This window comes from Lepisma saccharinum, chromosome 10 (genome assembly GCF_977018435.1).
Source record: "Lepisma saccharinum chromosome 10, izLepSacc3.1, whole genome shotgun sequence".
NCBI lineage: Eukaryota > Metazoa > Arthropoda > Insecta > Zygentoma > Lepismatidae > Lepisma > Lepisma saccharinum.
In genome coordinates, this window is record NC_139238.1 from 79,153,766 (window position 1) to 79,168,209 (window position 14,444).

Genomic DNA, 14,444 nt, shown 5'->3' on the forward strand with positions numbered 1-14,444 from the left:
CACTAATTTCTCATAAACCACTTGTCTCTCTACCCGATTCAGCCATGATAAAAACATGAAGGAACAAGACGAAACATGCTGAGAACAATGATTGATGAAAGGACAGTTTAATAGAAGTTGTTTAATGTTACAGCATGATTTATTTGAAAGTATGATTCAAAAACTGTTTTTAAGATTTATTTTTATCGAGTTTATTTTTTTAAATATTTGTAAACATAGAGAAAACTAGTGTTAAAATCTGTACTAATCACTATTGTTACGAGAATGTAGTAAGAAAAGGAAATATGACAGGCATGAACTGTACTTACCTTCAACATTAACTTCAATATCCTCAACGCTGCCGGTGACATTGTTTAAAGTGAAGTATGATGTTTTCCCAACAGCTGTGGATGATAGTGACTGCCCGCTAACCACTATATGATGAGGGTCGGCATGGATGCGACCCATAAATGGTGAACCTGCATGAAAAACAGAATAAACTCTTGAACCTGATGTAAAAATTGTTGGTAAATGGCAGTGACAACAGAATAAGTTAGTTTTTAAAAAATGAGACTCTACACGAACAATGTTTGTTAGTAGCCTGTGACCTAATACTGTTCGTATATGTTAATAATCTGTGAATCACATCTATGCTGTGTAGCGTATGAAGTCAATACACACTTGTGTATTTGGTCTCTGCGTAAGCAAATTAGATGTTATTTTTGAGGGAACTGGGACTTTCATTGCATCATTTATTCAAATGGAATAATCTAACAAAAATTACCATAAATGTAAATTATCTTTGCTATCGACCTTATCCCACAAATAAATTTATAATTTAGATAAAAACTGTGTTTGACATGTATTAGCAACATATGGCTTACATTCCATTACAATGAATTGCTTTAATGTTCACTTATTGGTATTAGTGGGAATGCTAAGAAAATAGGCCTCAGGCAAAGTGACATAGGCTCAGCTCTATTAATTATACATATAATTTTTGCAGCATAAACAGAAATAATTTCATATATACAAAAATACTGTAGATGATTGACACCATGCATTATTATATGTGCATAAATCAGGAATGCATTTTGATAAAAGGTGTGAAGTTAGTGTGATAGAAAGAGAAAGAAATATAATTATTTTAGTTTTGGATTTTCTGATAAAACAAAAATCAAAGAATGCTAAGAGATTTCTCCCTTTTAATTTACATTTGTTACAAATAAACATTTTTTTGATGTAACCCATAGACATTGGGAGTATACATACTCTCTTCATCAGATCTTTATTTGTAATTTGACTGCTATTACAGTTATAACAATATTTATTTATTTATTTATTTAATTGAAACACAACAGGCGCATGCCCAATTACAGTGTTCAATATGGGATGACACCATTACATAAACAAGAACATAACTAAGAAAATTAACAAGAAATATGAATGATGCAATATAATATTTTACTTTTAAGAATAATTGTGAGAAATTAACTATTAGATTATAGAAGCAAAGGGAACACAGAGACAAAACAACAATAAATGACGCTAAACTATTGGATATAACCTTACAAGCTGAATGAAAACCAAAATTCAATGAACAAAACAAAACAAAACATACAGAAATTCAGCGATTAGATCTTATGTTACAATTACATTTAAATAGGTCTACGCTTGGATTATTCTTAGAAACTAAATTAAATAACTTGCACATTCTCCTCATGGGTTCAGCTTCGGCCATTTTGGTTCTTCCAAGGGGGATTTGATAGAGATCAGTTCTGGGCCTTAACATACAGTTTGGCACATAAAAATTTAAATTCGACAACAGATTAAAAGAATCTTTTTTACCATTGATAAGCTTGGAGAGAAAAGTTATTTGACTTGTTTGCCTCCTTTCGTCGAGTGACGGAATATTAAAGATTTCGCGTAATATGTTGCTAGGAGTGAGTTTTGGATATGTACCATCAAGTTTAAATAGTAGATATCTGAGAAATTTATTTTGAAGCTTTTCTAATTTTTCGATATCTTTCTTGAATTGCGGGTTCCAAACAAGAGAAGCATATTCGAGTTTAGATCTGACGAGCGTATAATATAGCAAGAGAAATGTTTCCTTTTTTCTAAATTGATGACCCATTCTCATTATAAATCCCAAATTTCTGTGAGCTTCGCTTAAAATGCGGGCAATATGTGATTGGAATGTTAACTTTTGGTCAAAAGTGACCCCTAGGTCGGTAACTATATTCTCACTTTGTACTAACACATTAGAAATAGTGTATGAATGTTGAATAGGGTGTCTGTTGTGGGTGAATGATACAAGTTTACATTTCTTTAGGTTTAGGCTGACTTTATTAATTTCACACCACTGAAGCAAGTTATTCAGCTCTTCATGTAATATTGTACAGTCATCAGCGTTTTCAATATTTTTGTATATTTTAACATCATCAGCAAAGATTAATGTCTCACATTTTGTGAGTAGTTCTGGCAAATCGTTTATAAAAATTAAATATAGCAAGGGACCAAGGTTCGACCCCTGTGGAACTCCCGAACTGGCCACGAATTCGGTTGATCTGCAGCCTTGATACACGACATATTGTCGGCGGTTCTGCAGTTAGGAAGAAAGAAGGGTAATAAGTGGAGGAGAAAGGCTATTGTTGGCAAATTTCTGTATTAATATATCGTGGTGAACTGTATCAAATGCCTTTGAAAAGTCTGTATATAAAACGTCAACTTGCCCTTTATTAGCTATACTGGGTGCAATGTAGTTTGTCAGTTCGACAAGATTGGTTACGGTTGAGCGTTTTTTGGACAAATCCGTGCTGTTTGGGGGAAAGAATGGGTTTAATATGAAAATATATATGTTTGTATATTATCTGCTCGAAGAGTTTTGCTGGTACTGACAATTTTGCAATAGGCCTGTAGTTACATATGTCAGCCTTATCAGCAGCTTTGGGAATCGGACAGATTTCTGTTGTTTTCCACATTGCTGGAAATCTCGAAGTTCTGACAGCCAAGTTGAAAAGGGTGTGAAGAGGGTACTTAAGAATTTCCGAACATCCTTTAATTACATAAGGGGGGATTGAATCAGGGCCGGCGGATTTTTTAGGTTTCAGTTTTTTAATGGCTTCCTCAATTTCATTTAGTGATATTTCAGATATATTTAAGATACTAGGAAGTGAGTTCATGTTTACATTAGGATGCGGATCTTTGTAGATAGATGGTTCTTTGGAATATACGGATTCAAAATACTTTGCAAAGAGATCTTGGATACTTTCATTATCGTCAATGGTTTTATCATTATACTTAGTTGGCTGCACGGGTGGATTTTTTCTTTGATTTTTAATGAAGGACCAAAACTGGTTAGTATCGTGAGCAAGATTGATTTCTGAAGTCTCAATATAGTTTTGGTAAGCTTTACTGATCTCCCATTTTAATTTCGTTCTTAAGGTTTTATACTTAGTTTCGTGATGTGTTACATTTCCCATTCTTTGTTTCCATTTTTTGTGGTGACGTGATTTTGCTTTCAGATTTTTAATAATTTCCCGCGTGAACCAACATGGGTAAGATTTTTTTACAGAGGAGCGAGAGCGTGGAACACATTCATTAAAAATGCTTTCGATTATTTCATAAAATTTATCAACGGCAATATCTACGTCTTCGCATTCTTTTATTTGGTCCCAGTCAGCTAATTCGAGTTTCCGATACAAATTAATGAAATCTGCTTTCTTGAAATTATATCGTTGGATGTTTGGATTTAAAGCTCTTTGTTTAGGCATGGTTTGTGTTAAAGTTATTCCTAGAGCCGGATGGTGTTTATCTTCGCTTACCAGAGGCTCTTGGCGAAATATTTTAGTATTTTCAATATTTGTTAAGACTAGGTCGAGAGTTCTACTATTGGCGTTCTGGATGGAATTTTTGCTTTTGAGGTCGTTGAAATCGAGGAAATATTTCAGTTCCCGACATTGTGCGCCTAACGTGAGCAACTCAGTGTTGGAATTTTCAATTTCAGGGATGTTGAAATCACCTGCAATGACCAACGGGCTCCCCAGAGGATAATGTGCAGTTATATGACTAAAGAAGGTCTCATATACGTCCATGGGAGAAGCAGGTTGAATATACACTACACACATGTAACAATCGCGACCAGATTCTGTTTTAAACTTTGTAATTAAACTGCCAATGCTTTGTTCGTGTAAAAGAGCATCGACCATTACAGGATTAAATTTTCTCTTTATGGCAATGAGGACACCGCCACCTAGTGTTTTGCCAGTTTCTAACGTGTTGCGATCTGACCTGAACACGCTATATCTATCGTCGAGTAGTTCGGAATCTGAAACTGAAGAATTTAGCCACGTTTCCGTGCACAAGACCACGTCGTAATTGTTACTCAATACACTTAAAAAGAACTGTTTGGTTTTTGATCGAACTCCTCTCAGATTCTGATAAATTATGTTCATGCTAATTATGTTTTTTTCATTGTCGCACAGAGTTTTGGAAGGGTCAGTTCTAGCAAGATTGATTGACGTCTCCACAAAAGCAGGGACACGAACAGGTGAAATAAACTTCTTACCTGACAAGTTGCGCTGGGCGTGGCTACCTTGACGTCCTCAAAGAGCTCGGAGACCGCTACCTCTTGCCCACTTGCTCCCCCTTCCATCCTGCATTCCTAGATTTCCTGGACGAACGAGGGGTGAGGGTTCTTGACCTCCGCTTTCACTTTGCTCCAGGCGGGGACCAACACTTTGGGCATCGGAAGGGTTGCCAGGGTCAGCTTGCAGATCGTGCAGGGAATATCTTATGTTGTCGACCACAAGATGGCGATAACTAATGTACGCACGGTGACCAGCGTTCCGGGCTCGGTGCATATGCTCGAGTAATCCTTGGCGTTCTTTGCAAGTGGAATAACAGAAGTCTTGGTCCAGAAATATCTCCGTTCCCTTCAGTTTGTTGCGGCATCCAATAACTTTTTCTTTTTCCTTGTATCGCAAAAAGCGACAGACGATGGGACGAGGACCTCGGTTACTGTTTGTGTTGATCCGATGCGCTCTCTGGATGGAATCCTCTTGCAGATCGATGTTTAATTTGTCCTTAATTATCGTTCGCACTTTCGTCTCCGTCTGGCTCCAGTCTTCTCCCGAGTCCCCTTCTTCAACACCGTATAACACCAAGTTATCGCGTCGGCTTCTGTCTTCTTGGTCGTCCAGTCTTTGTTCCAGCCAGTTATTTTGTTGAGACAGTTCCTCCACACGTTTCGTAAGGGAGCCAACATCTCTCTGCAGAACGTCCACTCTAGTGACGAGGGTTTTGAGTGAGGTGCCGAATTGCCGAACTTCGGAAACTAAGGAGTCGTTCGAAGCCTTGAGTTCTTGCAGCATTGCTTTGATCTCTCCCATTCCCTCACTGGGCCCAGGATTTTGTTCCACACCACCTATCACTAGTAGCACTAAAATCACTAAACCATATGCACAATAACATTGCTTCGATTCAGAGCTACATTCCGCAGGCACCTGACATTTCAGGCCTGATTTCACCACGAACATTCCAATCCGGCAACGCCAGGTCTCGGTCGAAACCCCCATTGTTTACCACGAGCTTAGAACGGAGCGGCTAGAAAACACGTCCTTCCTCTTCAACTTCACAAAATTTAACAAGAAACAAAAATAGAAACAGCTACAGCGGAACCTCAATTTTATGTTTTTCAGGGAATCAAAATGTAGGAAAATGTAAAATGTAGGAAAATTTTATATCATTTTGCTATATTGGGACGATCACGATTGGATGTATAATGCAGGAAAATGTAAAATCCGGGAATATAAAATCGAGGTTCCAATGTATAAAATGAATCTAAAATTCAGTTATCAACTGAGAATCTTGTTAATCTTTAATTATAAATCCTAAATAAATATCATCAGGCAATTCAAAATCTCTTTGTTCACTATAAAGTTTCTTGACCTTTTCGGTTGGAGGAAATTTTAGAGGTGATGACTTTCCCCATGTCTAAAAAAGATGTTTATTTCCTTGTGATGACTGTAAATTAAAATAAACTTTCTAAGTTATGTACAAACAAGAAGAATCTTAAAGGAAACTTGAAACGTTAATTTGGAGTCCCACATGAAATCTAGAATACACACCTGGTACAGGTTCTTTGTTAAAGTTGATGCTTATGACGTGATCGACTGCTTCAAGAGGTACGAAGCTCACAGCAAAGCGAGCGTTCCCTTGAGGGTGAACCTGTGTTGGAATATTGTGGCCACGTGCACTGATGGTGATCTCTAAGTTGCCTTCACCTGCTTGGCTGGCATCAACTGTTCAAGAATGAAACAAAGAAAATCGTTAGTAACAAGAATGTTTCAGAAAAGCCAAATCATAAGAGTACTTCTACAAACGAATATCGTATTTCACCACATAATCGTCACAGATTTTATGCCCAATTTTCTTTCAAAAAAGTGGGGTGTAACCATTATATGAAGCTTTTTTATATATAAAAAAAAGGTTTCCATATTACCGGCACTCAAAAATCATTTATTACTAGACTGTATTTGATGCAAGATTAGGTTGCATGGAATACTCGTGAATATATGTTACAATAGAATAGTCCAAATCGAAGCACATCATTTCTTCGTGACACTTTAGTGAACATTTTTCCAGTCTGACAAAAAAAATTAACACATTAGTTATTATTGAACCTAACTTGACTGAAGTTAAAGATGCTATTAAAAGGTTAAAGAATAACAAAGCACCTGGCATTGATTTAATACCAGCTGAGTTAATAAAATATGGTGGAAATTCATTAATATGTCAAATTCATAAATTAATTTGTTTAATATGGAAGAAAGAAGAAATCCCTCAACAGTGGAAAGAATCCATAATTGTTCCAGTGTTTAAAAAAGGTGATAAAATGAACTGCAATAATTACCATGGAATTTCTCTACTCTCAACAACATATAAAATATTATCTAACATTCTTTTAACAAGACTAACCCCATATGCTAATGAAATTATAGGTGATTATCAATGTGGATTTAAACGTAACAGATCAACTACAGATCAAATTTTTCACATCAGATAGACACTTGAAAAAAGTGGGAATATAGTCAAAATATCTAGCAACTATTCATTGAGTTTAAAAAAGCATATGATTCAGTCAAAAGAGATAAATTATATAATATACATACTATTAGTAGAGTTTGGAATACCTAAGAAGCTTGTTAGTATGATAAAAGTATGCACCAGTGAAACAGAAAGTAAAATTCGTGTGGGTATTAATATGTCTGACAAATTTACAATTCATGATGGGTTAAAACAAGGAGATGCATTATCTCCATTGCTCTTTAATTTTGCCTTAGAATATGCTGTTAGGAAGGTAAAAGAAACTAAAGAAGGACTAAAATTAAATGGTGTGACTCAGTTGTTAGCATATGCAGATGATGTAGACTTACTGGGGGATGATGTGAATACAATTAAGAATAATGCTAAAATATTTTTCAAAACTGCTAAAGAGATAGGTTTGGAAGTTAACAAAGAGAAAACTAAATATATGCTTACAGGCGGAAACCAAGTGTTAGGTAATAATCAAAATCTAATTATTGATGACAACTCGTTTGAACCAGTTTCCAAATTCAAATACTTAGAAGTAATATTAACAAGTGAAAATTACATTAAAGAGGAAATAAAAACTAGGCTTAATTCAGGAAATGCATGTTACTTCTCTCTTCATAAACGTTTGTCTTCTCGTTTAATATCTAAGAAACTAAAAGTTAAAATATACAAAACAGTAATTTTGCCTGTAGTATTATATGGGTGTGAAACTTGGTCCCTTACATTGAAAGAGGAACATAAATTGAGAGTATTTGAAAATAAGATCCTTAGGAAAATATTTGGACCTAAAAGGGATGAGGAGACAGGTGAGTGGAGAAGGTTACATAATTTAGAAGTACATAATTTGTATTCATGTCCAGATATTATTAGAATAATTAAATCAAGAAGACTTAGGTGGGCAGGCCATGTGGCACGAATGGGAGAGGAGTTTATAGGATTCTTGTTGGGAAACCTGATGGTAAGAGACCTGTAGGAAGGCCAAGACGAAGATGGAGGGACAACGTTGAGACAGACCTAAAGGAAATTGGTAGGTATGGAAAAGAGTATATAGAGCTTGCTCAAGATAGGGACAGATGGAAGGCCTGTGTTGCTGCAGCCATGAACCTTCGGGTTTAAGAAGGCTAGAGAGTTAGTTATTACAGTCAAAATATTACACTTGAGAAAATTTACTACAGTGTTGTGAAGGATGGACTTAAAACAGTTTATATAATATTCCCAGTAATTCTAATTGGCGCATTATTATAAATATCATGAAAAATAATGGTGGAACTGTGCAGAAGCACATCACAAATCGAGTGTGTACTCCTCTTTCATTCTTCATAAAGTCTTCAGTTGTCACTGTAACTCTTGAACAACTTTTTCCATTTATCACTATTGTACTATTTTACATCATTTTTATTGATAAGACATTTAGGTGGCATGTGGATAAATCACCGACAACAGTTAAGTCATTATTTCTCCTCCTCAAAAAAGTTCTTCAATTCAAACACACTATTGTTACATCCACTCACCTGTAAATTGGAGGGTTTTCCCAACTGAGCCTTTCGGTACAGGCCCAACGAATACCCGCTTGGCATCGTAAGCCTTAGCTACGAACGGAGTCCCGGTGACCGGATGCCCATTGTACTCCACCATTATGGAATGTGCTCCCACTTCTCGAGGAGTAAATTCAGCCGTGAAGCCACTGTGGACGTTGCCGGAAACCTTCACTGGTAATTCTGAAGTTGGCCCTGGAAAAACAGAAATATTCAAGTGTTAAGGCTAAATATTTTACTATGAACAGACACAGTATTACTTAACTCTTCTGATGGTCAAACATAGAAATTCTTATGAGTAATGCAGGGCAGAAAAATATAGTTACCAATTCCGATAGTTCTACACTGCTTTGTAAGGAAACAAACCTTGAAGATGAACAGGGTAAGGCAATGAATTGGGCGATCTTGCAACACTGGATACAGCTAGTTGTTGCGTTAGATATAACACATAACTACAGCCATCTTGCAGCCCCTGCTTTACCATTCAGTTATGATGCAGTTGTAGAATGGGGCATAGTGCACATTCGCTGTAAAAGTGCATTACAAAAACAACAAAAGGAATATACCTTGGCCAGCCAGATCACCAGATCTGTCCGCATGTGGTTATTTTCTTTGGGGTATTTAAAAGCAAAAGTCTTTGAATCAACCGTCATATGCCCTCAATTAACTTAAAGATTGGATCTGGGAAGAGGTGGCTTAAATTGTGTGGAACGAAATGGAGGTCATTGTAGTAATGTTATTTTCAAATAAATCAAAATGGAAGGATTGTATTTGTATTTTTTTTTTTTTTTTGTATATGTTCTTCAATGAATAAAGTAGATCATTTTGAGGGCTAATGACAGTTGACTTTTCCACATGACTTTTTAATATCTACCTGTGTAAAGATTTACAAAGGTTGAATAATTAAAGAAAGCATCTGTGGCCTTCATTAAATATAGCATTTGCCTAGAATGACTGAAAACACCTTAGCTGCAAGATTGAAACCTACCACCTCTGAATAACCACTCACATAAACTTATTTGCTGGTAAGCAAAGTCTTGAATTCAAACTCTAACCCCTTCATGAGCCAAACATATTACCAAAAATGTTACAGGAAAATGTTTATGTGAAACAATGCAAAAAAATTGTTTCTACGTAAAACCAGTTTTTAACTTTATGTAACTTTCACAGCTACATTCAACACTAATGCAACATTTTTTTTTTTGTGGATGTATTCTTTTTCTATTTGTTCAACACAAATACACGTGTTTGTCTGTCAAGAGCAAGGAAAGATTTAAAAATGTAACAATGTACAAGAAATTCTACAGCAATCAAGATTAGAAGAAGAATAGATCAAAGAAACCCAGTAAACAATTGAAGTACAAGTACAATTGTTACATTAGTGTTGAATGTAAAAAAGGTTCTGTTACATAAGCAATCTGGAAATATTTCAATTGCAGCGCTATGTTGTAAATCCATTTTTATGTCATCATAAGACTGCATAATTCACAGTCACATATGAGGCTCAGTCAATAAATAACGAGGCAGAGGATATTACACAGAAACTATGGTAGTTAGAAATGGGTCGATGGGCCCAAAATGAAGGTGCAGGTGTGATGAAACTGATTCGCGTACGTTTTCCCACTAGATGGCGTTACGTGTCTGGCAAAGTTTGCGCAAAAGCTGCTAACCAAGGAGCGACCATGTCCAGTCATTCCATGTTTGACTGCGACACATAATGGAGGTATCCAAAGAGGTGTTGTGCGCTTCTTGACAGCGAAAGGTGTAGGGGGTAGGGAGTCGTGAAATCCATTGACGAATGGAAAGGATATATCCGGTGACGAAAGTTGGTGTCACACTTCACTTTGAGCCTGAGTCAAAATGGCAAAGTCGTCAGTGGAAGCATGCAGATTCCCCTCCACCAAAATTGTTCAAGACCCTCCACGAAAGAAGTTCAAGACACTCCACACTAGTGCCGGCAAGGTCATGCTTTCGTTCTTCTTCGATCATGGAGTATGGAGCTATGGTCAATGCCCAGCGATATTGTGAAACATTAACGAAGCTCAGGAAAGCAATCAAATCAAAAAATCCTGGTCACCTTTCTTGTGATGTCGTCCTATTGCACGACAACGCTAAACCACACATAGGCAACACAACAAAGGAACGTTTGAAAAAATTCAAGCCGGAAGTCCTGACTCCCCCCCCCCCCATAGTCCAGATCTGTCCCCGTGGGACTTCCACATCTTCGGTGAGCTCAAAAAAGCACTGTGGGGACAACGGTTTCAATCGGACAATGACGTCAAGGAGTACGTGCGCAATTGGTTCCAACAGCAACCAAACGAGTTCTACGAGCATGCCATTTTGCAACTGGTGTCACAATGGGATAAGTGCCTAAACAGTGGTGGACAATACTTCTGAGGTTCGTTACGTATGTACTGTGAAATATCCTCTGCCTCGTTATTTATTGACTGAGCCTAATACATGAATTTTATTTGACTCTTAAAATTCGACGATAATTTAAATGAAGTTACAAGATATTGTGTGAGATGTTATGGATTATATTTCTTACTTTTATCAAAAGATAAAATCTATATTATGAAATTATGAATATGGTGGTTGGTGGTAGTGGTTTCCACCAGGAAATTTTACATTATCCGGAAAAAAAAAAAGGGTACAAATGCACTGAAGGAAACAATTATATGACTGGCAACATTGAAATCAAAGTTGTTAAAGGGCCAGGAATTGTAAATAAATTCAATTCCAGTCCAGGAAAGATAATCAGAAAATGTAAATGGGTTCTGGGCCATAAAAAAACACTTTTATCATTCAAGTATGGTACTTCAATTCGGTGTATGAACTCATATCTTGTGGGTATGCGAGTTCCTCACAATTACAGAATAATAAGTATTCCTAAAAGATATTTTAAAAAATATATTTAAAAAATACTAAACTTATTTTAATTACGATTAGTGAGTATGTACTATTTCCAAACAACGTTTCAGCTGGCCCCCATAGTGGAGTGGTTAGCACATTGCGCTACGATGCCAGGGGTCCCGGGTTCGAATCCTGGTTTGGGCATGGACGTTTGTGATGTCTCTTCATCAATTTCGTCATATCATCATCACTCATCCCCATCTTTGTAAATTAGCCAAAAGTGGCACAAGAAGCGAAGTAAAATAAATCAAATCAAAATAAATCAAACAACGTTTCAGGAATCAACTGTTCCCTTCATCAGGTTCCTTCTTGACTAGCAAGATCGATTTGACGTGACTATGAAGTGATCTCGCTAGTCAAGAACAAACCTGATGAAGGGAACAGTTGATTCCTGAAACGTTGTTTGGAAATAGTACATACTCACTAATCGTAAGTAAAATAAATTTAGTATTTTTTAAATATATATTTTTTTGAAATATCTTTTAGGAATACTTATTATTCAATTCGGTCCTGCAACCTTTTTCCGGATCAATTTAAACATGGTCCAACTTCAGTATCAAAATGAAACAATACGCAAATCGGACAAAATTTAAATTGTGTGAGAAAAGAGGTTCCAGTCCTGTTATGGAACCCAATAGAACTAGTTAGAATTTATGGATTCCTGAACCTTGAAGAACCCTGATTGAAATACAGAAATAAAAAGTAACACGATACTTAAAACATAGTATTTTTATAACTACAGGGTGGTGCAAAAGTAGGTTGACAGTCTTACTTTTGTATTTTACAGGTTGGTGATTCGTAATGGTGGGCAACCTGACAGTCCAGGACAGAAAGTGGATCCTGAAGAATTACTGGAAATATGAAAATGCAGAAACAGTGAGCCAGAAATGGAGAGAAACCTTCCACACTATAACAAAATAACAATACTGCTTTTGCACCACCCTGTACATCATGCTGCTGAATTGGAGGCCTTACCTCTCACTGACACAGCCAGCTCCGCACTTCCACTGCCGTCGACATTCATATGAAACCTGGCAATTTCGTTAACAGGAATCAACTCCAGGTTTCTCAGAGTCAAGGAGACTCTGCTTGTATCTGACACTGAGCAGACGAAAGGACATCCTGGAAATAAACAATTACAATATAAGCAGGAAATGCTGCACATTTAAAAACTAAACACCTTGTTCTTTTTTTATGAAATCGTAAAGCTTATTTGTTAAAAATCAAATCAATGTCCACAAATTAACCTCATATTTTCCAGGTATTGTAGATGAAAAAGTTTAAGCCCCTGATTTGATCAATTCAGTGGCTCTCAGGAGCAGTGTCATTACAAGAACAGGGCCCACTGTTTAATCCATGAAACAAATTTTCCAAAATCTGTTTTAGTCAATGCTGAAAACCTCACCTGGTACTGTCTCTCCATTGAACTTGATGTCAATGAGATGTGGCTTCGTGTGTTCAGGGGTGAAGCTAACAAGGCAGCGTCCTCCACCCACAACCTGCACATGGTTTGGAACCTCTCCTTCGTTTATGGAAATCTCAAGCTGCCCTTCACCAGCTTGACTGGCATCAACTGAAAGAGAAAATAATGATCCATTAACTCTGGATTAGGCACGACATTTTCTGTAACATGGATACGCACGTGGTGTACACCTGCCGCCCTAACACTTTAGCTCTCTTTAAGGTATGAAATACATCATGAATTATACTGCGCATGCATACTGAATGTTTTTTCTTTGTCTTTCTTTTAAGATCAGCTGTAATTTGCTGCTGCAATTTCTAAATGATGTCAGTGGCATGCTTGGGATGCACCTAAATACATAACAAATGAAGCAATGTCACGTTCACTTTCGTCAGTAACATGTGCCTACATGTCCTCCCCAGGCCCGTAGCCAGGCAGGGGCCAGGGGGGGTGCCAGCCCCTCCTGGCACTGCCGCCAGCCCCCTTGACATTAGGTAAAACAATTTGGTATTCTAATTTGTTTGAGATGAAGAGTGAAAATGTAGACAGAATATATTCTGTTTATGAGCAGAAGACTAAGCAGCAGCAAGTGTTTAGAAGATTCGCAGACTTCAGAAAGATTCGCAGACTTCAGAAAGTTCTTTCATAGGGAGCCTTCTTTATATCTACCTTCCCTGCCCCTGTTGCAGCCTCTCGTTTGACAGAAATCTGTGACTTTGATGTCATTATCCACATTCCTTCCGCATCTGCATTAAATGGACAGGTTAAAGTTGCAGTGGTGTAAGTCACTTTCTTAAAAAGAAAAAACAGTCTGACTCACAGCACTTTGCTAATCAACAAAGCAGCTGTTTCCTTTATCACGAGACCTTAAACTGTCATCTGTTGACAGTTGAATGAATCTCTAATTTACTTCACGTTTTCTGTTAACAGATTGACTTATATATATCTGGTTTCTGTGTCTATGTCTGTTTTTTTTTTAAAAGTGACTTACACCACTGTAACTTTAACCCATCCAAATGTCAACAGATCCCAAGTTTTATTGCTTTGGCCGGGGGTGGAATGTAAGTTAGGCACTATGATTGAAGTGAATATTGTACATTTTAACTTAAATATCTGTATCACCAAAAATAGTATAGAGTGTGTGTTAAGAGATGGTGTCAGTAGCAGTAATTAGCACTTCAAGAGATGTTTTCGAAGATATAGAAAAATAAACTGTAGTATTTGTATGATATTTCTAAATTTCATATTATTAATTAATTTAATGGCCCCCGACACACATAATTTACCTTCATTTAATACTATTAAACTTTTGAAAAATGGATTTGGTTTACAAAGCCCCCCCCCCCTATAACCCGTGAGCCCCCCCTGGAGGTCAGTTCTAGCTACGAGCCTGGTCCTCCCATTCCTTATTAACCCACTTCTGTGTAACATCTGAATCTGCTGTGTGCTATGTCTTTCTT

General features: G+C 36.9%; 1 protein-coding gene across 4 annotated transcripts in view; it reads right to left on the reverse strand.

The window, feature by feature from the left end:
• Positions 1-14,444, reverse strand: part of jbug (filamin-type immunoglobulin domains fbug) — a 304,098-nt gene that overhangs the window by 58,508 nt on the left and 231,146 nt on the right. For 3 of the 4 annotated variants that reach the window (XM_083129980.1, XM_083129979.1, XM_083129977.1), the window contains 5 exons: positions 12,928-13,095; positions 12,498-12,644; positions 8,586-8,804; positions 6,108-6,281; positions 309-458 (listed from right to left, as the gene is read on the reverse strand). The exons of the other annotated variant lie outside the window; for it this stretch is intronic. In XM_083129980.1, coding sequence (XP_082986106.1) covers positions 309-458; positions 6,108-6,281; positions 8,586-8,804; positions 12,498-12,644; positions 12,928-13,095 — 858 coding nt within the window. The remainder of the gene's footprint in view (positions 1-308; positions 459-6,107; positions 6,282-8,585; positions 8,805-12,497; positions 12,645-12,927; positions 13,096-14,444) is intronic. 4 annotated transcript variants of the gene reach the window in all.